The sequence below is a fragment of the Monosiga brevicollis genome, genomic scaffold, assembly GCF_000002865.3.
Source record: "Monosiga brevicollis MX1 MONBRscaffold_39 genomic scaffold, whole genome shotgun sequence".
Classification (NCBI taxonomy): Eukaryota; class Choanoflagellata; order Craspedida; family Salpingoecidae; genus Monosiga; species Monosiga brevicollis.
Window position 1 is genome coordinate 263,041 of NW_001865076.1, and position 27,340 is coordinate 290,380.

The 27,340-nt window shown below is 57.8% G+C and overlaps 2 protein-coding genes across 2 annotated transcripts; one reads left to right on the forward strand and one right to left on the reverse strand.

Moving 5' to 3' along the window:
- Window positions 1-895: 895 nt before the first annotated feature.
- On the forward strand, window positions 896-8,652 carry MONBRDRAFT_29860 (uncharacterized protein; the record flags this gene model as incomplete). Its single annotated transcript, XM_001750284.1, has 31 exons — window positions 896-1,018; window positions 1,104-1,259; window positions 1,384-1,459; window positions 1,609-1,778; window positions 1,853-1,959; window positions 2,069-2,276; window positions 2,382-2,483; window positions 2,625-2,828; window positions 2,979-3,045; window positions 3,130-3,236; window positions 3,344-3,460; window positions 3,560-3,627; window positions 3,708-3,792; window positions 3,956-4,024; window positions 4,098-4,179; window positions 4,280-4,378; window positions 4,483-4,553; window positions 4,677-4,799; window positions 4,940-5,085; window positions 5,173-5,245; window positions 5,347-5,424; window positions 5,506-5,646; window positions 5,739-5,841; window positions 5,942-6,001; window positions 6,118-6,234; window positions 6,858-6,999; window positions 7,095-7,131; window positions 7,660-7,731; window positions 7,811-7,850; window positions 7,938-8,066; window positions 8,402-8,652. 31 exons carry the CDS (start codon window positions 896-898, stop codon window positions 8,650-8,652), a joined length of 3,423 nt encoding a protein of 1,140 aa, XP_001750336.1.
- A 159-nt stretch (window positions 8,653-8,811) lies between these two features.
- On the reverse strand, window positions 8,812-27,130 carry MONBRDRAFT_29861 (uncharacterized protein; the record flags this gene model as incomplete). The annotated part of the gene is made up of 7 exons (XM_001750323.1): window positions 8,812-9,071; window positions 9,254-22,358; window positions 22,536-22,785; window positions 22,997-25,630; window positions 25,831-26,391; window positions 26,506-26,551; window positions 26,695-27,130. The coding sequence occupies 7 exons, from the start codon at window positions 27,128-27,130 to the stop codon at window positions 8,812-8,814; spliced, it is 17,292 nt and encodes a 5,763-aa protein (XP_001750375.1).
- Window positions 27,131-27,340: the final 210 nt, after the last annotated feature.

A 27,340-nucleotide genomic window follows, 5' to 3' on the forward strand; every position in this document is an offset into this window, starting at 1 on the left:
ACAGAGGAGGGTTGTGTGTTTGGCTGGGTGGTTGGTTGTGAAGGTCGGTTGTAAATGTGTATGGGTTTGAAGCGGACTTTTGGGCTGTATTTGATTCTGAAAATGCTTTCCCGCTCAAGATGGATGGTCATGAAAAAGTATTTAAAGGCGTATTCACAACGTTGAATAGAAAGAGACTTGTAAAATGAGTAGTAAAATACTTTCAATGCAATATAATATCTAAGTATTATACGTGGAAATTCAAAGGGAAAGATGCGGTTTAGCGTGGATAATAAAGATAAAATACTTCTTACCCCCTCCTGACCAAATTCATCTCCGATCCTCAAAAGCGCGCTCGCGCACTCTCTCTCACTCTTTCCGCCCCCCTGAGCAGCTTTTGACTTTTGGCGGCGGCTCTGCTTCCTCCCGCTCTCCTCTCCTGGCTTCCTGCTCTCCTCTCCTGGCTTTCTACGCCTCCTGGCCTCCTACTCTCCTCTCCTGGCTTCCTACTCCCCTCTCCTGGCTTCCTACGCTCCTCTCCTGGCTTCCTACGCTCCTCTCCTGGCTTCCGACTCTCCTCTCCTGGCTGCCTGGCCACCTCTTTCTCTCCTGGCTTTCGAATATCCCCTTTGCGTTTGGGTGTTTGCCTTGCCTATGGCTGCCGCGCTCTAGCTCTGTATCGCTCAAACCGCGGGTTATTGCGGACACGGGCGGTGCGACGGTGCGGTGCATTTTGAATGAGCATCGGTCGGTTTCGGCTGGCCATCCTCAAGCCTGTCGTTGCTGCAGCTTCACGATCCGATCCTCATGGTTGTGTTTCCTTTGGTCATAGGTTTTTCTCCGAGGAGAGAGTGCCGCGGTCCCACGCCTGCTGGCGTGCGTGCACACCTTGTTGCTTCGTTCAGATCCTTGCACCATGCTGGGGTCCAGCCTCAGGCGGTTGCCTGGTGCCACCACACTCATTCTCCTCCTTCTCGTGCTCCACGCATTGCCCTCCCGGGGCGAGCCCCTGGCTCCGCACATTCGCCACTTTGAAGAGGTGGGTGCATCAACGATGTTCCCCTTTTTACACACTCGGACACTCTGCTCAATTTTCTTTTTTCTCACCAACCCTTGGGTTCCAGGTCGATTTAAACCTCGACGCTCTCCATGCTGAGCATGGGCGGGTGCGCCGCAGTGGTCGCCGTGATGCCACCCTACCGTTTTCTTTGGATGTCTTTGGTCTACACTTTGCTGCTGACCTGAAGCCGGATCATTCCATGATCTCTCCCCGTTTCGAGGTCAGGTCTTTCGCGCTTGGACCCTTCAAGTCATCGGCCCGTATCCCGCGCATCTTTCCTCACGCACGCCTTTCCCCCAACGACCCCTTCTTGTCCGCATGCATGGCTGGTCCGTCTTGTTTAGGTCCATGTTCATAATCAAGACCAGGCCTGGACTGAACCCTACAATTTTAACATCTTCTACTCGGGCAAACCCCATGGTGCGTGACTACCCACATCCACCCACCAGACCATCAAATGGTTGCAGGATCAGCGGGCCAACTTTTCTCCATTGCAACTCCCTCACAGTTGCCTTTGATCTTTATTCATTCGTCTTATCACCACTTTGATGCCTCTTATTTCGGTACAGGTATGCCGGGTAGCAGCGTTCATGTGACCATGTTCAACGGCACGCTGCATGGTCGTATTCATACCCGCACCGAGACGTACAACATTCATCCTGCCCAACGATATGGCCGCTCGGAACGATCCCACGTCGTCTACCGCAGCTCTGACGTGGCCTACAACATGAGTCATGACGTACGTTGCATCACAATTCCCGCGAGCCTGCGTTTAGGAGACTTATGCCAGCCTCTTGGGTCAACCCGGCATAGTTTTGTGGGACGCATTCTGAACACGATCCATATGCCCATGAGCACTTGGGCACAAGCGTGCTGCAAGCTGAGCAGCACATTCGCCAAACTGCTGGTTCTCGGTTTCGGTCAGTTTGGACCTCAGTCCCCTGCAGCCTCGTCCTTGGTCGGGGGGTTCTTTTTTTCAACTAGCACCTCATCATCGAGCGTTTTCGCCTCCTTGCCCTTGACCCGTAGCCGTACTGGCTACCAGGGGGATGCCACGAAACGCGTCTGTGAAATGGCACTTGTAGCCGACCATCGGTTTTACGCGACCCGTGGCCAAAGCAGCGTCCCGCAAACTACCACTGCTCTGCTCGAATGGTTGGACTACATTAACCGCATCTACAAGTTTACCGATTTTGTCGATGACATCGGCACCGGCATCCAACTCAACGTGGCCACGGTATCTATTCTCATGCCCAGTCCTGTCACATGACAATCTTCCTCTTCTCCGCACCTTGCTAGCGCACATTCTGATGCACCCCATCCACTCTCTCAATGATGGCAGATTATCATCTTCACATCATCGAGCGATGCTGGCAATCCGTTTAGTACGTCCACCACCAACCCCAACCTCTTCCTTGACCAGCTAAGCTCTGTCAGCTGGGGGGTACGTGCTGCTTCGCCGCCTTGCTCCCTGGCTTCGCGTGCAATCGTCGCCACTCACTATTGGCCTCCTTTGACAAATCAAAACCGCCATGCAATCCATTTGTCGCAGTCCTATTGCTTGGCGCATGCCTTCACCGCGCAGGACTTTGCTGAGGGTGTCTTGGGTCTGGCCCGCGTCGGCCAAATTTGCCAAACTCCGTATAGCAGTCCCAAAGCCACCACCACGGGCCAGTCCATTCTCAGTCTGAACACCGGCATCACAACCACTATCAACTATGGCAGCACCAACGAAGACCAATCGAAACTCGTCTTTGCTCACGAAGTGGGCCACAACTTTGGGGCCTCGGTAGGTTGTTCATACCGCCCCGACCTTGCGGGCTCAAGACCTCAGCTGCTGACACGCATTCTGCAAGTGGCAATTGAGGAGGGAGCTGGGCCGTCTGCTTTTTCGCGTGCTCATGCCACTGCCTCGTGCCTGGCCATCCCATCATCGCAGCATGATAATGCATGCTCTAGCTGGTGTAGCAGCAATCCCGGGCGTTGCGAAGCTGATGGTGCAACTGGTGAGGCAATGCGTGCTGGCTCTGTTCCGGATCTGCTGGATGAAAACAGTTAACAATGTCATTCTGCCATTTTGCATGCGACAGTGGCCGTGTCCGAGAACAACTATTTCATCATGTGGCCCTCCAGTGTCGATGGCAGCAAGTCCAACAACGATCAATTCTCTGACTGCTCCATCTCCTCAATGTCCTCGGTATGGCTTGCATGGCCTGCATCGGGTGGCAGCCATGTTAGAGAACAGGTGGCTCCATCGTCACATGCTTTGTGTCACGCTGGCTGCACATGTCCGGGTTTCGATAGCAAATCAACAGCAACAGCGATGCTTCGGGACAGTGCTTTACCAACCGCGCTGACGCCATCTGCGGCAATGGGATTGTTGAGCTCAACGAGGAGTGTGATTGTGGCTCGACGGATGAGGTGCGCACGTTCACCCCGCATGAGCCATTTCTTGCTTGATATCCGATGCGGCCTTCTATGCTTGGGCGCTTGCCATTCTCATGTCACTCCCTGTCTCAGGCAACCTGCACGGCGGCTGATAAGTGCTGCACGACAAATTGCACCCTTGCAGTTGGCGCCGAGTGCAGGTGAGCCACACTTTTGTTTCCAGCAGCAGAAAAAGAACACAGTCATGATTTGCCTCACTCATCGCCTTTGATGGCTCCAGTCCCGAGGCAGGCACCTGTTGCAACGATAACTGCGAGCTCACAGGCTACGATACAATTTCTGAGATGCTCACGGGTCGCGATAGCGTGCGTGCAATATCTTGCACGCTGCGAATTTGGTTGTTGTCGTGTTTGAAGGAGGGCATAAGCAGTTTTGTTGCTTCGGGCCTCGGCTCTTGGGTCAGGTTGCTTGAACAAAATCGTTGCACATTTTGCTCACCCAGCCTTCCTGAACATGTCTTGCGAGTAGAATCCTGCGACGCACCGGTGCTATACATACGCTGACGATGATTGCTACACGGACATTTATTGCTTGAAGGTGAGTACATTGCCCCTCCTATGTGCTTTCCATGGGCTGACTGGTCGACACGGATGTGTGACTCGCATTGCAGGTTCCCGAGCTGTTGGGTCGGTGCCCAACCAAGGATTATCCTTGCAACGACTACAACAATGCCACCCTCGAAGAGCTTGAAGGTTCGCTGCAATAGATCTAAGAACCATCTTCTGTCTTGGCGCTAGGCAACTGATTTGGCTGGCCGTCTTTGACGTTGGGGTATTGTATCCCTCTCTGTAGCTTGCGAGGCCACGCCAGGCTTTTCCTTCCCCTTTCACAAATCCCAAGGCTCTCTTTGCAACGACGATGCCAATGTGTGCACCATTCAGGGTTGCACTGGTACGGTCTCATCCTACCTGGGCTTGATCGTGCTCTGAGCACATTGGAGCTAGCTGCCGGCACATGCTTGTACGCTTGCTCAATCAATCCTTGGGCGTGCTTAGGTTCTCTTTGCTCGTTGTACACGACCACCGATCGGGATAACGGCGAGCTGCCATCAGGCTCTTTCACTCCCGTGCGTTGCCGTTTCCCTGGCTCCACGGCACGATGGGTGTCACGCCTAGCTTTTGAGAACGTCTCATGTTATCTTGTTTGGTTGTCATATTATTATGTGATTGAATTGCGCTTCCATTTGTAGGTTGAGGCGCAGACATGCGAGAGCACCGATAATCCCTGTGACGTAGCGTGCGAGTTTAAAAGCGGTACTTGTACTTCCACCTTTGCTTATGACTCCACGCCGCACGGCATGGCCTTGAATGTGGTACGTTGGCACGCTGGTCGTGCAAACGATTGCCGAGCAGAGCATTGAGATGCGCTTCGACATGGCGGTCACGTGGTGTGCGCTCATATTGACCACGGGTGTTGAATCTGATGTTGACAATCAAACGGCGCACACAACAGTCGGGCACGTATCGCGCAGCCGGCAAGGCGTGCGAAAACTTTACCGGGTTTTGTGATGGCAATGGCCAGTGCTACCAAGCTTCGGGTGCCAGCCCTTTGGATCTTCTTCTCAGCACTGGTGCCTTGGAATGGCTTCTTGATTACTGGTACGATTTTCATTGCTGGAAGTAAAAGTCGCTCTCTTTTTCTTACCCCGCCGTTTTCCTTTCCGGAACGTTTGCTCTTGACCACAGGTACATCACGTGGTCGGTGGCTGTGGGCCTGGTGCTCATGGCCTTTGGCATGCGCGCCTGCCAGCGCCGTCAGGTGCGAAGGGCTCTTCTGCATGGCAGCTCTGAGTTTTGGCCAGGATGAACGGCGATCACGCACGGGTCAATGACGGTGGACACTCTTCTGTTCGTTTGCAGGGTGGACGTATTATCATTAAGGAGCGATCTTCTTTCCAATTTTTGACCATGCGCAAGCGACGCGAATCAGCACCCAACGTGAGGCGCTGGCCATGGTGATGCTCTGCTGATACCATTTGCTTTTTTTATTCATGTTTTTCCTGAAATTCGGTATTACAGGCGGTGCGCCGCGATAAGAATAAGAACGTGGTGGTGGTTTTGCATCAACAGCAAGCAGCGTCGGGTGAAGGCGCCCCGAAGGAGGGCATGTATCGGCTGCGCGCGCTATTCCCCGATGCACCGTCCGAGGTGCTAGCCACGGTATGGGTCATTCCATTTTAGGTGCCATGATGAGCCTGATGGTACCAACGGTGTTGAACTGTATCTCATATTGGCTGCATTTTGCTTGCCAGGTTATGGCATGCTCACCTCACGAGGAGGCAGCAGTCTGGCGCCTTCTCGTCTTGGGTTACGAAATGCGCAAGTTGTCCGATTATAAATTTTTGGCCTACGCCGGTTAGTCGGCTCCATCCCAAGCTGACACGGAACAATTACACTGCGTGTCCGAACAAAGGTGCAGCTCACGAGCCCTTGGATCGCATCATGACTGCTGCAGGTCGGCAGTATCGGAAAGATTTGCGCAAGCATAACCTCGAGCGACGCAAACAGGCCAACGGTACTTACCTCCTGCTTGTGACAACGTTATTGAGACCGCGCAGAAGGGACACTGGTGATGGGGTCAAGCTTGACTTGCCTCAAACTTATCTGCGCGTACTTTTGCATGGGTGATAGAGGAGGCAGACCGGCGTGCGCAGGCGCATCGCGCTGCCGATGCCGTTAAGCAAAAGCAGCAGATGTCGGCTGCCGAACATCCGCGCCGTAGCCGCATGCCAGGCCGCCAGGGCCGAGGTCCAGGCCAGGATGCCGGGCGGCCCATGCGCAGTACAACAGCCATGCAATTTTGACGATAAATAAATTATTATTCTGCCTTGGCACAGGCATGGCCTTCCGATGCCCCGCCCAGTCGTAAATGAACCCCACGACCCAACGCATGCCGCACTGCCAAGTGCCTTTGCTGCCGTTGGAGTCGACCACTGTGTACCTGCAAAAAGTAAACACGTGCCACATGGCTGGCGTCCCAAACGAGACAATGTCTCACCCTTGATCGTACCAATCGAACCCGTCCCTGTATATGATTTTGCACCCCCCAAGATCAGCGACCATCCCAATCATGCGCCTGGGCATTGGTTCTCTTCATGCTTGTTAACTTGGCTTGCCGACTTTGTCCCCATTCGCATTCTCCCCGTGTTCCTGCCCTTCCCCGCGTCTTCGTGTCCTAGTGTCCTCGTGTCTGGCACAGGAGGAAAAAACCCTTTGACTCTTATTATGGAAGACAGTTTTGGTGTCCAACGCTTTTTTCTTTTTTTTCGAAGTTTCTCTCTCTCTCTCTCTCTCTCTCTCTTTTTCGCTTTTTTATTTTTTTATCTAGATTTGATTTCGTGTGTGATTTTTCTTTTGCGCATGAATGGTAGTGATGGCGGAGGCGGGGGAAGTGGCGGCGGGGCTGGTGGCTCGAACGGCCAATCGCTTGGAGGAATTGGCTGCATTGGCACGGGAAAATGGATTGTTGAGTCCACAGCATGAGAAACAGTTTGAAGCGGATCTCAGCAAATTGTACGTGCTAAAGTGCGGGCTGTTGAGATGTTTGAGCCCTCGCCAGCAGCTCCCGGTGCTCACCCCCCGAACCGCTGGGTCGCTTCATTGGACAGGCGCCGCGACGGAGTTGCGCCCTCAGTGCTGCTGCAGGTTCGTTTGGTGTTCTGGGCTTTCACTCCACAAGGATGCGGACCTTTGACGTGTGCGCCAACGCAACGGCTCATGACACGAATAGCTGGTGGCAGGCTTGACGTTCTTGCTGCAAGAGGAGAGCATCAGCCAAGATTGCCCGCCAAAGGCGCGCGAATTGTTACTGGGGATCCTTGAGCTGCTGCGCAGTCTGCCCAGCCAACTATTGGCAATTCAAGCTGATGGTAACAGACCAAACTCCACATTGCATGGCGACCTGCTGCACACCGACTTGGGCAATGTGCTGGCCTCGCCTCACCCGATCCCATGTGCCACCAGCCGACCTCGATGGGCAGCAGGGAACGTACGCCGCTTGGACACGCCGTGTGGGCCGTGAGCTAATAGACATGTTTATCTGGCGATGGACCGAGCTCGCGTATATGCTTGCGAAGAGTCGGGCGTTTGATGTGGTACGCTTTGCAGTCCCTCCTTTTTGCCACCCGCGTCGTTTGGTCATCTGCTGCTCAAATGGCTACCGACCGCCCTTAGCAACCCATCATCGGCTTGGCCGGTGCCTTGATTCTGACGCGTAGTGCAGCCAGCACTTATGTGACAAAGCAGGTTGGCACACTCGCCTGCCACTGCATTGCCACTGGTCAACACTCACGCTCTGACTTGCGTATGATGCCGCCTTGCGCAGACTGTAGCGGCGCTAAAGACCAAGGAACTGGTTGCGACAGGTGTGTCGATTGATGGCTAGATCTGCGATGGCCGCCCGAACAACTCACGCTTTGCACCGTGTGCGCTGGGGCACTGTCATTGAATAGGCATCTGGAGCAGCACGCACTTGCTTGCACTGCTGTATGGTGGCGAGTGCGCCGCTTTGGACGTGGCTCAGGACATCGATGAGCGTGCGGAGGCCGAACACCAACTCGATGCCATCCTGGCCCAGGCTGGTTTGCAGACTCGGGAGCGGTGCTGCCATGTCAATTGTACGGGCACAGCCTCTGATTTAAAAAAATGCATGGCGTGTGGTTTGGCGTGCTATTGCGGCCGGGATTGTCAGCGGGCTGCGTGGAAGGATCACAAGGCCGAATGCGGCCTTACGGTGGCTTTGCATCACCTGCGCTCGGCGATCGGTCGACGCCAAGCCGGTGCTCAGCTCGTGCAGCGATATCTCGATGTCGTGGACAGCGACATTCAATTTAAGGGATGGGATCGCCACGAGGCTCAACAACTTCTAACAACTGTGTTATTACCCCCTGAAGCCGCCGCGGCTGTGGCACCCTAGCCAACCCGTGCCGCAAGGCCATGCCCTCTCCCATGGCTGCCAGTGACAGACATGTAAATCGACTATTTGTTCTAATCTTTGTGCACCGATCAATTGCGTGCCGAGATCAAAAGAGGAAAAACAAATCGGTGGGCCCTACACCTTTCACTCCAAGCAAGCAAGAAAAGAGTATCGGTAGTCGAGCCCACCACAAAGCAACACGCGTCACTTGCAATCGTTCCAACAAAATCTACTCCACGACGTGTTTGTGACGACCACTTGAAGAAAAAGGCCGCACTTTGTGGTGAGGACAACAGACTCAGACTCCGCAGACCGCATTTTTACAAGAGGCGAGCCACACACGGGAGGCGTCAAAAGAACAAAGAGAGGGAAGAACACCTTTGGGGTGCCTGACGTGAGTGAAACAATGATTAGCACTCGGTCGAAACTTGAGAAATATTGCTGGGCAAATCATAGGAAAAGGCTTCCGGTAGGCCGTATTGCGCGCCTGTGTCCGTTTCCACCTGCAATGAAACGTTGGCCATGGCGGTTGCGTGCTGGCCAGCTCGCAAGACGATCATCGTGTCATTATAGGACTGAATCTCAAACGCTGCGACAGTGCCCAGCTGAAGAGACAAGAGCTCAGTGCCACCCGCCAACAAGTTTGAGCCCCGAATGGTGACGAAAGTACCTATGTTGTCACGCAAACCACCACCAAGCAGAATGAGTCAAGAGCGAGGGTTCTGATTCTGATAGCCGATACAGCACACTGAAGAACAGGCAGAAAAGGGGCAAGGCATCGATACCAACAATGGACGTCACCGGGGAAACAACCAATAACAACGAAAACCACAAGAATCACACGATACGCACCCCATTGGCCACTGGGCGGCTCGATGCTTGTGACAGCAGGGGGCGACGCATATGCGAAAGCGTTCTCCAAAATTACCATGGCCCCTTCAGCATTGTAAATCTCAACGCTTCCAGGTGTCATGCTGGCCGCCCCCGCGGTACCGGCACGCACGAGCACCGTAGTGTCGTTGGCAAAGACAATGTTGCTGGCCACGACACCATCCAGGAGAACTCGGTCCAGGGCAGCGGCACCACCCAAGAGTCCTGTGCCGATAATGGTCACAAAGGTTTGGCTCTGGCCGGTGGCAGGGCTGACGGCCACAATGTCTGGCGGTGCCAGGTAGGCAAACGCGTTTGCAGCAGTGGCCCACGCGCCATCAGCATTCTCGAGAACCACATCACCAATGCCCACATAGCCATCGGTGTGTGCGGCAACCCGAACGACCACCAACGTCTCGTTCTCGTACTCAATGCTATCAACAGTTTGATTGGCAAGCAGCACCCGCTGGATTGCGGTGGCACCATTCCGCAGAGAAATGCCGTGAATGGTGACCAACGTGCCGGCAACGCCATCCGCTGGCTCCACGGCCGTAACGACAGCCGGCTCAGCATAGGAAAATGAAACGGCGGCGGCCGTACTCTCAACGATCGCCCCGGTCGCAGCGAGAATGCTCACGTTGCCAGTTGGCGTGTCATTTGCAGCCGACAGCTGCGCCACAATGAGTGTATCGTTGAAAAAGACGACCTGCGCAGGCACGGCAGCCAAGCGCACGGCGGCAAGAGCCGCTGGGCCTGTGGCCCCGCCCTGCAGGCGGGTGCCAGCGATGGTCACCAAGGCGCCAACCTGCCCGCGTGCAGGGGACACACTTGCAATGTGCCCTGTGCTCAAGTACTCAAACACGGATTCTGATTCGACGTACGCACCACTCGCCATGGTCACACGAATGGGCACCAAAGGGGCTGCCGTGCCATTGTGCAGCTGGACAACTATCATCGAGTCGCTTGCACTCACCACGTCGGCGTCAATTCCACCCACGCTTGCCTGAACGGCAGTCGAGGCTGCCAGGAGATTTGAACCCATGATCGTGACGAGCGTACCAAGCTGGCCACGAATTGGAGAGATATCCGTGATGGTGGCCGGTGGCAATAGCTCAAAGGCGTTGATAGCGGTCGTCTGGGCACCCGTGTCGGCCTCCAGCACGACGTCAGCGCTACTTTGTGCGGAATAGGCCGCAGGAACCACCAACTCCACGAACGAGTCGTTGCTTGACACGACTGTCAGAGCAAGATCACCCACGGTCGCTGTGCTGATGAAGCCGCCGCCGCCGAGCAACCCTGTGCCCACGACAATCAGGCGGGTTCCAAGCTGGCCTTGCCCTGGCGCAACAGATGTGACCTCTGAGGGAGCTGCAAAGGTCCATGCTGCCACCTTTGTCGCAGAAGAGCCATGCTGAGCTACCACCTCAACATCACCGGCCATGGCACTAGCAGAGGCTGAGGCATTGGCCACCACCACCACGCGCGAGTTGGTCGAGGATACCACCCGCGCCGGAACGCCATCCAGGGTGACGACCGCCACACTGCTGCCCCCGGCCAACAGGTACTGGCCCTCAATGGTCACACGCGTGCCGATCTGACCCAACGCCGGGTGCACGCTCGCAATGCTGGCCGGGGCTTCGTACGTAAAGCCATCGGTCTCCAGTACCGTGGCACCCGTGTCCGCCATAATGAAGATGTCACCCTGCGTGCGCGTGGTCACGTTCAAGAAGGCCAGCTGCACCACGATTTCTGTCGCGTTGGCCCGCACCACTTGGCGCACCGCCTGCCCAACCACCGTGACGTTGACCGCAGCTGACCCCCCTCCCAGTAATGAGGTTCCGCGAATGGTGACAATCGTCCCGCCTTGACCCACGGCAGGTGTCACAGCGTTAACGTCGCTCACGGGCACATACTCAAAGCCATTTGCTCGAACAACCGTGGCTCCCGTCTCAAGACGAATGACCACGTCCCCTCGGCGAGGAAGGGTGGTGCCAAGTCCAGCTTCCAGACGCGCGTAGGTATTGTTAAGCGCAAGCACGCGAGCAGGGGTGCCAGCAAGCGTGACCTCGCGCGCTGCCGCGGCACCGGCCAACAAACCCGTGCCCCGAAGCTCGATAATGGTGCCACGCTGACCGCTGCTAGGTTCAATGGACTCAATCACGGGTGGGGAGAGGAATCGCCAGGCGTTGGCCTGCACAACATAACCACCCAGGTCCGCCTCAATGCGCACATCCACGACCCCGGCCGTGCCATTTGGCACTCGGATACTGACAAAACGGTCCGTCTCTGATAAAATTTCGGCCTCGTGCGTGCCCAGTAAGACACGCGTGACACGAGATCCATGGACGCGCAGTGCCGTGCCAAAGATCAGCGCTTGCGTGTTGAGCACACCTTCCTCGGGGCTGATGGCGACAATTTGCGGAGGCAAGCCAACCTCAAACGCAGCGGGCGCTTTGACCTCGCCCCCTTGAACTGTGCGCAAGAGCACGTCGCCGACCGCCGCCGTTGCACCGACAGGAATTCGCACCACAATGAGCGTACCGTTGAAGCTCTGCACCTCGGTGACCTGCCCCGCAAGAAGCACCTCAGCTGGGCTGGCTGCATCGGGGAGGAGGTTCGTGCCGGCAATCGTAACAATTGTGCCCTGTTGGCCAATGGCAGGCGTCACAACGTCGATGGCGCCAGGCACCACATAAGCCGTGCTTGAATGGTTGACCATAACATGTGCTCCCGTGTCTGCAAACAGTTCGAGTGTGGGCAAGTGATCATTGTCCGCCACGCCACCCAGGCCGGCCACAAAAACAAGCAGGGTAGCATTGGCGAGCAGGACCTCTCGCGCCTCGACACCGTTGAGGAAAACCGTCGTGGCATCGCTGCCTCCACCGAGAAGGTCAGTGCCTTGCACAGTCACGCGCGTTCCCAGCGTCACACTTGTTGGGGTCAGCGACTCCACTGCAGCGGGTGGCAGGACCACAAAGGCGTCCGCCTTACTCACGGTGGCGCCACCCACCGTCGTCAGGATGATAGGGCTGGCCAGGGCGTTCGGTGACGCTGTGACTGGTACACGAACCACAACTTCTTGTTCAGTAGCTGAAATTACAGTGGCTTCGGCCCCACCCAGGTCGGCACGCGCAATGCCAGCCGCGCCATTGAACAGGCCCGAGCCACTCAATGTAACAAGCGTCCCGGCGGCGCCCTCGGCAGGTACAACGGTCTCAATGATACCGCGCGGCACATAGGTCCACATTGGCGTGGCAGACGTGAATGCAGCACCCGTGTCGGCCTCAATGTGCACGGCTACGGGACTAGCGGCCAGCAGGGTGGCGTTATCTGCTTCACCCACGACCACTACGATCGACGTTTCATTAGCAGACTCAATGCTTGCCACCGTCACATTTCCCAAGCTGACACTTGCTGCCAGTGCGCCGCCACCCAACAAGTCGGAACCAGAGAGCGTCACCACAGTGCCACCCACGCCCCGGCTAGGGGATACAGACTGCAGCAACCCTGCCGCGGTGTACGCGAAAGATCCACCGGAAAACTCGGCTTGCGTATCCGCACGGATGAACACGGCACCAGACGGCGTTGCTTCACTGGGTATCGGTGCCTGCAGCTTGACCACAATCTCCGCATCCGAAGCACGCAAGACGATCGCAGCCACACCGGCGACTGACACAGCGGCGGCCGTCGAGCCATTGCCCAATAGCGAGCCGGTGATGGTAACGAGCGTTCCGAAGCGACCAGTGGCGGGGGAGATGGCGGAGATGCTCGAGGGGGTGAGGTACGTGAAAACGTCAGCAAGAACTGCGTCAGCACCCGCGTTGCTCACAAGAGCCAAGTTCACGGCGCCGGCGCCAGCGCTGGGAAGACGCAAGACGATGTGCGTGTCGTTTAGCACTGTCACAATTGGACCCACAAGGGGCACGAGGTCAATGGCACCCAGGTGAGCACTGATCAAACCCGTGCCTCCCAAAAAGAACCCACTGCCTCGAATCGTGACAAGCGTGCCAGCCACGCCTTGGGCGGGAGACACAACATCAATGCGAGGTGGCACTACCACATCAAAGGCCGACGACAACTCGACTGAAGCCCCCGAAGCAGCGTTGATTACGGCCGTAGCGGCACCTGCAGACATGCCCGACCCCAACCGCACATAGACGGCATCGTCTGTGGCGTTGACGAGGGTAGCAGCTACACCGCCAACCACGACCTGGGCCACCGTCGAGCCCAGAAGCAAACCTTCGCCGTGAACGGCCACAAGAGCTCCATCGTAGCCGCGGGCAGGGACCAGTGCATCAATGCGTCCGGGTGCCACATACTCGAAGGACCCGCCAGTTGTTGTGGCGCCGTCGATACCTGTCAAAACCACCGTGCCCGTCACAGCCAAAGCCGACATGCCAAGCTCCACCTGTACAAAGGTGGGTGTGGCGCTGAGAATGGCCGTGACCGGCACATTGGCCACGGTGGCATTGTAGAGCGAGCTTGCTCCCGACAAGAGGTCCACACCAGTGATGTTAACGACCGCACCTGCTTGACCGCGCGCCGGTTCCACCGAAGCAATGCTACCGGGTGTGACATAGGTAAATCCGTTGCTGCGGATCACGGTTGCTCCTGATTCGGCCTGGATCACAATGTCCCCCGTGTTGGCTGCCCCAGCAGCTGCAATCACCACCACGTGAGAACTGTTTTGAGCTTCGATGCGCTTGACGGGCACGCCGGCCAGCGTCACATTCTCAATGTGCCCACCATAGCCGTTGAGATTGGAGCCAGTCAAAACAACGCGCGTGTTTTCAGCACCCACGGCAGGCGTCACAGCGGAAATTTGGCCCGGCGTCTTGTAAAGGAAGGCCTCGGCACTCGATGCAACTGTCTGGCCGTTGGGAAGCTCAAAAACGATCTGCGAAGGTTCATCGGTCACCAAGCTGGCGGCAGCGAGCGCAAAGACGACACGAGTGTCGTTGGATGACATCAGCTCTGCAAGGCGACCATCGACCTTGACGGCGCTAACCGCCGAGTTGACGCTCCCACCCAACAGGCCGACGCCATTCACCGTAACACGCGTGCCATACATGCCTGAGTCAGGTGTAATGCTCTGCATCTGGCTGTACGTGAAGGCAAGGGGGCGCCGGATCTGGACGCCCGCCCGTGTGTTGATGACCACGTCGCCCGGTGCGCTGGTGACACCCGCACCCAGACTTCCGGCAGTAACGACGATTTCGGTGTCTGATGCACTGTCGATCGTCGCGGCGGTCACGCCAAAGAGCTGTACGCTGTTGATGCCGGTGGATCCTGCAAAGAGATTGCTACCTGTGATGGTGATCGAGGCACCCGCAGATCCCGCCTCGGGCTGCACGGCGGTGATCTCGCCAGCCGCGATGTACGAAAACATCGCGCCACGCGTGATGGCACCCGTGTCGGCGACCAGTTCAGCAGGTCCACTGGCATTGTATCCGGCATCTCCGGCAATCACAGTGACGGTCGTGCACGCTTCGTCCACACTCACCAACTGGGCGATCGTGCCAGCAAGTGAGACGCTCGACAAGTTGTCACCGTACCCGCAGAGGTTCGTGCCAAAGATCTGCACTTGTACACCGACCTGTCCGGTCGTTGGCGTCACAAACGAAGCCACACCGGGTGCCTTGTACTCAAAATCCTGGCCAGCCGTCTCGACGTGCGCACCACCATGCGCGACCAGACTGACCGCGCCTGTAATGGCTTGCGGCGGTCCTGGAGCGGCCCGCACAACTACGTACGTGGCGTTTGCCCCGGGAAGCACCGTGCCTGCGTACGTGCCCAGGTAGACGGCGGAAAGAGCGTTGTCGTGGCCCAAGAGGTTGGTCCCCGTAATAGTCACTCGGGTACCCTCCACGCCACTCGTGGGGTTGACGGCATTGATCACACCAGGAGCACCGTACTCCCAGCCATTGAGATACCTCAAGGTCGCACCCGTGTCGCTCTCAAGCACAACGTCGCCAGTTCCTGCACTACTGGCCCCTGCCACGACGACAACCTCAGTGTCGCTCTCTGATGTAATGTCGGCCAAGACGCCGTCAAGCTTTACCGCCACCACGGCCGTCCCAGCGCTGCGTAGCTTGGTACCCGTGATGGTAACGCGGGTGCCGGCATGACCCAAGCGCGGATGCACACCATCAATACTACTGTCGTTCGCCACAATCACGGCACTGGCAAGTTCGACGACGGCACCGCTATCCGCCAGCAACCGAACGTCGGCGCTGCCGCTGGGAGTGTTGGGGCCGACACGAACAAGAACGTGCGTCGAGTTGGCAGCTCCTGGTAATAGAGTGGCAGCGACACCACCAATCTCCACTGCCGTCAAACTGGCCGCGCCACCTAGTAGCCTAGATCCTGTAATGGTGACGCGGGTGTTGAAGTAGGCCACAGGCGGCACCACGTCGGTCACGACGCCTGTGGACAGGTATGTAAACTGGCCGACCAAGCGGGTGCGCGCTCCGTTGGCAGCCACGACCTCAACGTCGGCTGGTACGTCCACAACAGTCGTGGCCGTGGGCGCGGCCAGACGCACGATGATGTGGGAGGCATTGTATCCAGGCAAAACTTCAATGTTACTCGATGAGTTGGCCACGATGACGCGATCCAGCAGTGCCACGCCACCCACACCAAAGAAAGAGGAGCCGCTCAGGGTTACCAGCGTGCCCAGCTGGCCTTGCGCTGGGGTGATGGTCGTCAGCGTGGATGGCGTGTCGTACGCAAACGTCAGGGTCGAGGTCACGACGGCGCCGTCCGCGGTCTCGAGTTCAACAACACCAACATCGGCCACTTCGCTGCCCCCTAGAGCAACAACGATGGCAGTGTCCGAGGGTGTCCCAACGATCTCAGCCAGAACATCCGCCACCCGCACTGCGACCAGGGACGATCCAGCAAGAAGTTGGATGCCCTGAATGGTTACGCGTACGCCAAATTGGCCGTGGGCTGGTACCAGGGCCGTGATTTGTGGCGTCGCAACGTACTGGAAAGCGTCCCCATCCTTGGTGACCAGAGCACCCGAAGTCGCCAGCAGACGCACGTCACTGCGATTGGCAGGCACCGGCGTGCCGGCACCGGCGACCACCACCACCATTGAGCTGTTGGCCGAGACAATCTGCGTGGCGGCAATGCCGGCTAGGTGAACCACTTGTAGAGTCGCCGCCCCGCCCAGCAACGCTGTGCCGCGAATGGTCACCTGAGTACCCGCTGTCCCCGAGGCGGGTGCAATACTGGTTATAGAACCCGCGCTGACGACTTCAACGGGTATGGTCGAGACCACGCGAGCACCGCTAGCAGCCACCAACGTAAAATTGTGCGCCCCGGCCGGTACCTCGGCGGGCAGCGCAAAAGCCACCATACTGGCATTTGAAGTCAAGAAAGACGTAATATTGCTTGATGCCAACTGCAAGGCGCTCAAACCACCTCCACTCGAGCCCAAGAGACGCTCACCAAAAACGGTCACCCGCGTCCCGGCCTGCGCCGTGCCTGGTGTGATGACGGTGACAATGCCATCGGCCACTCCGGTCAAGAGGCCCTCGACAGTGATCGTCGCTCCTGACGTTCCTTCAAGGGTCACATTCAAGGCACCTGGGGTGCTGAGTGTGGGGCTGGTGCAACCAACGATGGTATCCGAGGCTGTAAGGATTTCACAAGCGTCGCCGCCCAGGCGAACAGCGGACAGTGCGGGCGCGCCCGCCAGGAGCCGCTGGCCCGTGATGGTGATGCGTGTGCCTTGTTGAGCGACAGCAGGATCAATGTTGTCCACACGGCCAGATTCCAGCCAGGTGAAGCGAGCAGCTTCAGCAAAGGTGCCATTATCGAGGGTCACCAGAGTCACCGGGGCCGCCACAGCATACCCTGAGGATGGCTCGGGGGCAGTGTGTGGCAGACGAACCACCACTTGCGTGTCACTTGCCACAACAATAGCGACATCAATGTCGTCAAAACGGACTGAAGCCAAAGCGGTGCTGCCGCCAAGCAAGCCCGTACCATTGATTGTCACCAGTGTGCCAGCTTGTCCGCTAGAGGGTGTGAGAGCCGTCAGCACAGGTTCAAGCACATAGGTGAACGCGTCCTCGAGCACAGCACGGGCCCCCGTATCTGCCACAAGCTCAACATGCTCGGTGCCAAAGGCGGCGGGTGCGGCGGCTTGCACGACGATTGAATCGTTATTTGCTGAAATGACAGTGGCCTGCACCTCGTTTAGAGTGACCTGGGCAATCGAGCTCCCACCACCCAAGAGACGCGCGCCGTTGAGGGTGATGAGCGCTCCACTCAAACCCTGAGCGGGCACTACGGAGACGATGACAGCCGCGTCGCGGTATGTATAACGATCCGCAAACGTGTTGACTGCACCGCCAGCCAAAGACAAGACCACGTCGAGCGGTACGCCGACCGTAATGGAGGCATTAATTTGCGGGGTCACAAACACGACTTTGCTCTGCGAGCTTGTTAAAATCGTGGCTTCGAGTGGGCCGACACGCAGGGACTCTATTGCTTCGGCACCGGCGAGGAGCTCAATTCCCGTGAGGGTCACACGCGTGCCCCACTGACCGACAGCAGGCACGGAGGCAGTCAAGACGGTGGGTGCCACGTAGGTGAAGCCACGCAGGCGCACCACCTGCGCTCCGTTGTTGGCAGTCAAGGCAACACTGCCCAGCAGCGCAACAGCGCTGTAGTTGGCCACCACCACGACAACGTTGTCTGAAGCGTTGATGATCTCACGAACAGGCACACCGGCCAGCGTGACGGCAGTCATGCTGTTTCCACCACCCAAGAGGTTGTCACCGGTGATGGTCACGCGCGTGAGCCCTTGGCCCCGAATGGGCACCACCTCTGTGATTTGGCCCGCTTCAATGTACTCAAAGCCGTCGGCAATGATGATGCGAGCCTCATTGTCTGCGTGTAGGGTCACGTTGACCAATCCTACCTGCAAGGAGGGCTGTGCTCGCAGCTGCACTGAAGTATTGCTCGCGGAAAGCACCACAGCCTGTGTCTCTCCCAAAAAAGCTTCGGCAATATCAGAGCCACCGGCCAAGAGGTGTTCGCCAGCAATGGTGATCAGAGTGCCACCAACACCGCGCGCCGGCACGATAGACGTGACATTGGGCACGGGCACGAACGTCCACCCGTTGGTGCGCACGGCCGTGGCTCCCGTGTCGGCCACGAGCATTACATCCACAACCTCGCCAGCAGGAGGGCCCAGCGGAGCCACAGCCTCGACAAAATAGTTGGATTGCCGTACGATCGCGGCGGGACGACCACCCAGACTTAGCTGGGTAATGCTTGTGCCGTGAGCAAACAAGTTCGTTCCGACCAGAACAAACGACGTGCCCTCAGCGCCAGAGTCAGGCAAAAGAGCGTCAATAGTTGCGGCTGGACGGTACTCAAAGCTGGCGAGAGCGACAATGCGGCCTCCCGTATTAGCACGCAATACGACATCGCCAGGCGAGCTGCTCGTAGCCGAAGAACCTGCTTGCACTACCACTTGCGTGCTGGTCACGGAGATGATGGCTTGAACCGGCACACCGTCCAAGGTCACGCTGTCTAGCGTTATCCCATCCGCCAAAAGACCTGTTCCGCTGATGGTGACGCGCGTGTCGCGTTGGCCAAACACCGGGTCTACACCGGTCACTGCGCCATTGGCCACAAAAGTAAAAGCCCCAGATTCTGAGAACTCAGCCCCGGTGTCAGCCACGATGGTTATGGTACCAGTGCTGTCCGCCACACCTTCACCGGCTTCAACCACGAGATAACTTGCGTTGCTACTCAAGATGCTTGCCACAGCCAGTCCCTCGAGACTTATGGTCGCAGCAACAGATCCGCCGCCCAAGAGCCCTTCACCGCGGATGGTCACAAGAGTGCCAGCCACACCCACGGCAGGCGACACGCTGATCAGAACGGGCACAACCAGCACTTCGAAGGCGCCAGCTAAGCTTACTTTGGCACCGGAATCAGCCACGACCTCAACCGCCTGCACACCGACAGGAGTGGCGTCATCAATGGTAACAATCACTTGCGTACTGTTTGCATGTGCGATGCTGCGTGCGGCTACGCCGCCCACAGTGACGCGGTCGACACTCGATCCAAGCGCCAAGCCTCGTCCGGAAATGGTAATACGTGTTCCGGGACGACCTACAGCCGGCTCCACCGAATCGATGGCACTGGCTGCAAGCTGGTCCCAAGCATCGGGGGCTGAGGCTACAGCTCCTGTGTTTGCATGGATAACGACGGCGCTGAGACCGTCTGGGGCCTCGTTGGCCTCGACAACGACCTGTGTGGCGTTGGCACCCAGCACGGCCAAGACCTCAACCCCAGCAAGCTGCACACTGGTGGCACTGGTGCCACCGCCAAGCAGGTTGGTGCCTCGAATGGTGACATGGGTGTGGCGAGTACCCGCTGCCGGGGACACGTTCGTTATGACAGGGGCAGGCAGAACGCTGAAGCCAATCGCGGACCGAACAAACGCGCCCTCGGCCGTTGTCAACACGAGGTCCAAGCCAGCTTGTGCTGCCACCGTTGAGTTGAGTGCAAAGACGAGATGTGTCTCGTTCTGACTGTGTAGAATCGTGGAAACGATGGAGCTCGCACGGGACCCATCTGATGACGCCAAAAGATTCGCTTGCGAGATGCTGCTGCCCATTCCTAAAGATGTGCCCGCCACAGTCACACGGGTGCCGAGGACGCCCACAAGTGGGGAGACGGCAGTGATGGCCGCGGGCGAGACGTAAGTCAGCAGCGACGCTGGTTGGGCTTCGACCACAGCACCCGTGTCGGCAACAAGCTGCACGCCCTGTGCATCTTCTGCTCCCGTGGATGCTTCCACCACCAGGGTGGTATCATTGGCAAAGTTGATGCTGGCCACCAAGGCTCCACCCAAGCGGGCACTCGCCACCAAAGATCCACCACCGAACAGGTCGGTACCGGTCAGTGTCACAAAAGTACCCGCGTGGATCGTGCTTGGCTGAACGGCGGTCACCTTGCCAGCAGTTAGCAATTCAAAGGTTGGGGTTCCTGTTACCTCGGCGCCCGTGTTACCGTGTAGCGTAATGGGTACGGCGCCCGCTGACACGTTGGCGGGCAGTTCGACGCGCACGAAAGTCGCATTTGCAGCCAAAATTGTAGCATCGAGACTGCCAAAAACTACACGATCAAGGGTGGTACTGTTGCCAAAGAGGTTGGCGCCGGTGATGACGACCTGCGTTCCAACTTGACCTTGCGCAGGTTCAAGATGAGTGTATGCACCGCGCTCCACATAGCTGAACTCGTGGGCGCCGCCCGCAACGGATGCACCCGATGCCGCAAAAAGCTCAAGCGCGGCGCTGGCCGGATCAGCATTTCCATCGGCGGCCACCACAACCACCTCCGTGTTGGAAGCGGAGACAATTTGCTCAACGGAAACGCCGGCAAGTTGGACGTCCACGATACTCGAGGCCATGAGCAACTGCGTGCCGGAAATTGTAACTCGCGTCCGAAACTGGCCGGTACTCGGTGAGCATCCAGTAACTGTCGGCAGGGCCGTGAGGGTCACCGAAGCACTCGAGACTACTATCGCACCTGTGTCTGCTTCAAGGCGCACAACGCCAGAGGCACTGGCAGAGCCAGCGGGCAGGCGCAGCTGAACGTGGGTGGTATTCTGCTGCACGATGGTCGCCGACACACCAGCCACAGTCGCGCTGACCAGCGATGCACCATAGCCTAAAAGCTGCGTGCCTTCCAAATTGACAAAGGCGCCAGCGGCCACTGTTGTGGGACTGACGTCAAGCACGACACCGGTGGGTCGATAGGTAAAAATGTCTGATGCCGTGTAGCTTTGGCCATTATCCAAGGTCACCACCACATCGCTGACCAGATCGTTTGAGTTGGTCAGTTCTGCTGCCACAACGACCAGGCGCGAAGCATTGGCTTCGCGAATCTCCGCCACATCAACGCCGGCGATTTCCACATCCACCACGTCTGACCCGCCGGCTAAGAGAGCTTGACCTATCAAAGTGATCACAGTGCCACGCTGACCAAAAGCTGGGCTAGCTGCAGTGATGGCCGTGTACGTAAAGCCATCCAAGAGAACCGTTCGCACACCACTGTCCGACACCGTTTCGACGTCGCCTGTGCCTGTACCAACGCCGTTGCCCGCGGTGACCACGAGCCACGTGCCATCGGCGGAAAAGTTTTGTAGGGTTGCAGCCACACCGCCGAGGAAAACTTGGGAATAGGTCGAGCCACCAGCCAGCAGCGAGACGCCACGAAGCGTAACGCGATCGCCCGCAGTACCAGCGGCTGGGATCACGCTGATAATGGCGCCGTCCACAACGTAAGTGAAACCGTTGGGGAGCACGGCACGAGCTCCGTTGGACGCCGTCACAACAATGTCGCCCGTAACATTGCTGTCCAGGTTCCCGGCAGCAACACGCACTTGGCCGCACCCCGCTGGTGCGCCCTGAAACACAGCGGGGATACCAACAAGAGTCACGTTGGTAATGACAGCGTTGGGTGCGCCGCGGCATAAGCCTTGCACGGACACGGAGACTAGCGTGCCTTCACGGCCACTATCCGGCAGCACAGTCACAATGGGGTGCTCGCGGTAGGTGAAGAGATTGAGACCCGAAATCAGAGCCCCAGTATTGGCCACGATGACGACATCACCCAGCGTATCCGCATCTGGACCAAGCCCAAGCGCCGCTTCGATCGCTGTCTCGTTGGCGTACAGGACCGTTGCCGCTACCCCGCCAAACTCCAACGAGACCACTCTGGTTCCACCACCAAGTAAATTTGTACCAATCACGATGATGCGCGCACCCTCAACGCCCTGGGCGGGCGAGAGTGACGTGACACTCCCGCGCTCCAGAATCTCAAAGGCGTTGACAAGCTGAGCAAAAGCGCCGCTGGTAGCAAACACGGTCACATCGACCACTCCAGCAGGAGCGTCGGGTAGGGTACCCTCGATTTGATCATCAGCGCGTGACGTAATAACCAGGAGAGCGTCGCCAAACCGAACATGGCTCACATTGTCGGCACTTCCGAACAAGCCAGTGCCATTGATAGTCACTCGTGTTCCAAGCTGACCTGACGTCGGATAAACATCCTGCAGCGGTGGGCAAAACATAAAGATAAAAAGAAAAAAAAAAGAAAACATCAAGCAAACAAATGGCAGTTGAATTCAGGTGTAGCAATGATGAAACAAAAGTAGGGCTAGCCGGGGCACGCCCAACGAAGACAGTTGCGCGATAGGTGGCGTGCAGGTTTGGAGTGAAGTACGCACCGTCACAACTCCTCGCTCCATGTACTCAAAGCCGTCGGGTTTAGTGACCTTCGCGCCGGAGAGGGCCGTAATGGTAACGTCACCGAGACCTGCAACATTATCACCAGCCTCCACCACAATTTCAGTGTTGGAAGCGGACTGAATGGTGGCCGCTGTACCGGCCAAATCCACTTGGGCCACACCACTGGCGGCACCAAACAGCCGCTCGCCAGTGATTGTTACGCGAGTTCCGGCTTGGCCAAAAGCCGGACTAGACCACGGAGAAAAAAAAGACACAAGGGAAATTCAAATGAGGTCCAAAGCACGAGGTGGGAAAAGCGGTCAAGGCATGCCCGCCCTTGTGATGAAAGGCACGGAGAAGGAACAACAAGTCAAGCGGGCACAGGGACAAGGTGTTTGGTGCGCGCCTACGAGGCAGGGAGCGGCCTCAGAGGCAGGATAGAGAGCCGGGGGGCGCTGACCTGATGTTGTCAATGATACCGGCGGGTTGATAATGAAACACATCGGCAAGACCCGTGTAGGCGCCTGATGTGGTGTCAAGTTGAACCGCTCCGCTGGCAAAGGCTGATGTATTGGCGCCGGCACGCACGACGACCCAAGTGGCGTTTTGCTGCAGAATGGCCTCGCTTGGCTGACCATCCAACGACACTGCGGTGATCTGGCCTGCGTTGGGACCTTGCAGGTTGATGCCTTGTAGTGTCACCAGGGTGCCGGCCTGACCGCGGTCTGGCGTCACCGCAGTGATGGTGACGGGTGCCGTATAATTGAAAGCCGCTTCGTGGATGACGCGGGCATAGGTGTCAGCGATGATGGTTAAGTTTACCTGCTCAAGTGCAGTGGGACTCAGCCCCACGCGCACTACAATTTGCGTGTTGTTGAACGCTGTCACCTCTTGCACCTCGATGCCACCCAGGCGAAAGCTGAGAATGCTATTGCCCCCACCCAGCAGGTTAACTCCCTGCAGAGTAATGTAACTGCCCCGAGTTCCCTCTCCGGGATGGACAGCAGTGACTGCGGGCGGAGTCAGATATCGGAAGGCAGGCGCCATTGACACGGTGACATTGGAGTATGTGAGCTCGGTGTAAGCACCGTCGGTAGCCACCACAATGACCGAGCCGTTGACCTCTTGGGAACTCGGCCCCGCCGCGACCACAACGCGTTCTCCCGTGGCGTTGAGCACAGAGGCCTCGACGCCGGCAAGGAGAACGCGTTCGAGTGTGAGCGCGCCGCCAAGCAACGAGACGCCCTCAATGGTCACGCGCGTTGATCCCACACCGATAGCGGGGTAGACGGCGGTGATGGCACCCGGTGCCAGAAACTCAAAGAGTTCAATGCCGTACACGTATGACCCACTGGGGGTGGAAATGGTAAGATTGTTTGAGCCCACAGGGTGACTCGTGTTGAGTTCAACCACCACCACCGTGTCGTTGGCGGAGAGCACGTTTGCCACGGACACCCCTCCAAAGACGACATCAGCAGTACCCGTCGTGCCAGCAAGCATGCCTTGGCCAACAATTGTGACAACACTGCCACGGGAGCCGACAGGAGGCTGTACGGCTGAAACCTGTGGTTCGAGCAGATAGGTCCACGATGCATCGGCAGACACCACGGCGCCAGAGTCGGCTACAAGGGTAACGGCTGCAGGAGACACCGACTCCGGAGCGGGCGCCGCGCGAATCACAACTGCCGTGTCATTTTCCGCAACCAATGTCGCCTCGACGCCATCGAGAAACGCATGCGCTACATGCGAAGAAGAGCCGCGCAGCCGTTGGCCAACAATGGTAACAAGCGTTCCCTGGGCGCCTTGCGCAGGGGTCACGCCGGCAATGAGGCCATCCTCTACTAGTGTCAGCGCTGCGGTGGCACCAATGCTTGACCCATCGTCAGCTTGAAGAGAAAGGTCAGTTGTGCCCAGGGTGCGGCTGGCCTCATCCACGACAAACGAAATGCGCGTGGCCGAGACGGGGTATTGCACGGACACAGGTATGCCTTGCAGTTGGACCCAGGAAACATTGGCACCGGCGCCCAGCAGGCCAGTACCGAGCACTGTAACGGTTGTGCCTGTTTGTGCACTGGTTGGTGTGACGCTGGCGATGACAGCTGGGGGGGCATAGGCCGTGGCATTGGCCAGCAGGGCCAACGCGCCATCGGCGGCACGAAGCGTGACAGACTCTGGACTAGACGAAGCGCTCGCACTGGGGGCGGCACGGACCACAACACGGGTGTCGTTCTGCTCGATGATGGTTGCGTCGAGAGAGCCAATGCGAACGCTGGCTACGCTGCTGACGCTGCCAGTCAAGCGGGATCCAGTGATGGTCACGTAGCTCCCGCCGTGAACAACGGCTGGTTCAACAGCATCGATACGACTGGGTGTGGTATAGGTAAAGTTCAGGGCAACGTTGGTGACGGTGGCGTTGTAGCGGGTGACCAAATGAACTGGACCCGAGCCTAGGGTTGGGTCCCCAGCCGCCTCAACCCTCACAAGAGTGTCGTTGTAGCTGATGATGTTACGCACTGGTACGGTGGCCAGGCTGACCTGGGTCACCTGCGAAGTTCCCATCAAGAGCGAGACGCCAGTAATATCAACAAAAGTACCCAGCTGGCCCGAGCTGGGGGTGACGCCCGTAATGACAGGGGCCTCAACGTAGCGAAATCCGTTGAGGCGGCGGACAGTGGCACCATTGCTGATCTCAATGATAATGTTGCCCGAAGTTGGCCCCGTGGCATCGCCGGCAACCACGACGACCTGGCTGGAACTCTCCTCCAGGACTGCTCGGACGGGAAAGCCAGCCAGGGTGACGTTGGTGATGGCGGGCGGAGCAACACCAGCCAGGAGGCTGACACCGGAAATGGTCACGAGGGCCCCACCCACGCCCACGGGAGGCTCTACGGTAAAAATATCACCGGGGATAATCTGGTATGTCCACCCGTTCTCCAAGACAACCTCCGGGCCCGAGTCGATGTAGAGAACCACATCACCCGTAAGACCTGGCAGCTCAGCTGCACCCGCTTCGACTACAATCTGCGAGTTGTTGTACTGCAAGATGTTGGCGGCGACACCCGCCATGCGCACTTGAATGACTTGGCGGCCCCCACTGCGTCCGTGAGCATCGAGTGTTGGCCACCACATCGAATCATGGGCATTGCGATCAAAAGAGGCGGGAAAGAACCGATTGGGACGTGAGGCGAGGCGCGGTCGAAAGAAGGGTTGGATGTGTGGCATGCAGGCTACAGTGATGATGGTCGCAACCGCATCAAGGTACCAAGGAGTGTAAAAGTGATGGTGCTGACATACCTGAGCAAGTCGGTTCCAAAAATAGTGACGCGCGTGTTGGTAATGCCCTTGCTGGGCTCTAGCCGGGTGATGTTTCCGGGGGTCACAAAGGTCCACGCGTCGGTGGCAATGACTTGAGCCCCCGTATCCGCCTCGATGACGATATCACCAATCACATTGCCCGTCGCGGGGCCGGCGGGGGCGGTCACACGAACAAACTTGTTGGTTTGTTCGAGAATAGTGGCCGAGCGGTTGGCCAAGGTAACGGATTGCACGCTGGTACCAGCGCCACGCAGATTGTCGCCAAAAATGTAAAGACTGGTGCCTTCCACACCTGAGCTGGGGGCGGCTGCAGCGATAAAGCCAGGCTCGGCATATGTCCAGTCGACTGTACTGGCCACTCGGACATGATGATCCGCCGTCAAGACGATGGGGCCAAAGCCGGCTGGTCCAGGCGCCGCACGCAGCAACACGTGTGTGTCGTTGTGTTCTAGAATCTCAGCCGCGAGCTGATTGATGGAGGCCGACATCAAAAAGGTGCCACCCCCCAGCAATCTCGAGCCAACCAGGGTGACGTAGGTGCTACGGTCAGGACGGCACACCAAGGGGCATTAGAGATGAGGGGAAGAAGAGGAGGGATGAGATGCGGGGGTCAACGTTTCTAGAGATCAGATACGAGGGTTGCGTAAGACTTACCCGCCCTGGCCACTGGTGGGAGCCAGACTGGTGATGGCGCCGGGCTCTACAAGAGGCGGGACAACGAGACCAGCAGCAAATGCCAATGAGATAGGTTGGACAAAGTGCAGCACGCCGGGCCTGGTTGGCATTGACAGCTGCTCAGCCATGAGGGCCGATATGCTCGCGCCGCTGGTCAGCTCTGGATACCTGTGTACTCGAAAGCAAAATCCTCCTCGAGGAGGGCGCCGGTGTCAGCTTCAACAAGCACGGTGACGTTTCCAGCGGTTGCGCGACGAGGCACGATGGCAACGACGGTGGTTTCGTTGCTAAAGACGATGCGTTCAGCCGGCTTGTTGTCAAAATCCACACGCGTGGCATTGAGCCCGCCACCCAGGAGGTTCGTGCCGTGGATGGTCACGATTGAGCCGGTTTGACCCTGGCGCGGTTCAAGCGAGAGCAAAGCTGGGGTGGCCAGATACTCAAAGGTGATAGCGCCAGATGGATCACACGGTGCCAAGTCGGCGTAGGCGGTCGGATGGTACCAAGCGGCAAGCAAAAGCGTCGCCAGGGTCAGAAAGAGTGGGGTAAAATGGCGCCCGGTGGCATGGCTCGGCGTTTTGCCGTTGTTGCCCAATAAAGCCATGTCGAGACAGCGCCAGGCTCAATCGGGCAGGGAGTCAGAAGAGGTGTCGGGTGGGCCAGAGAAACCCGCTGCCGACAATACACGGCCACAAGCCACGGAGGCCTATCCGTGCCCAAAAACCAGACAAGCAGCGGGGCATTGAGAAAATGAATAGCGCACGCACAGGGCAAAGAGCACGGTCGACGTGAGTGTTGGCATAGCTCCGCTGAG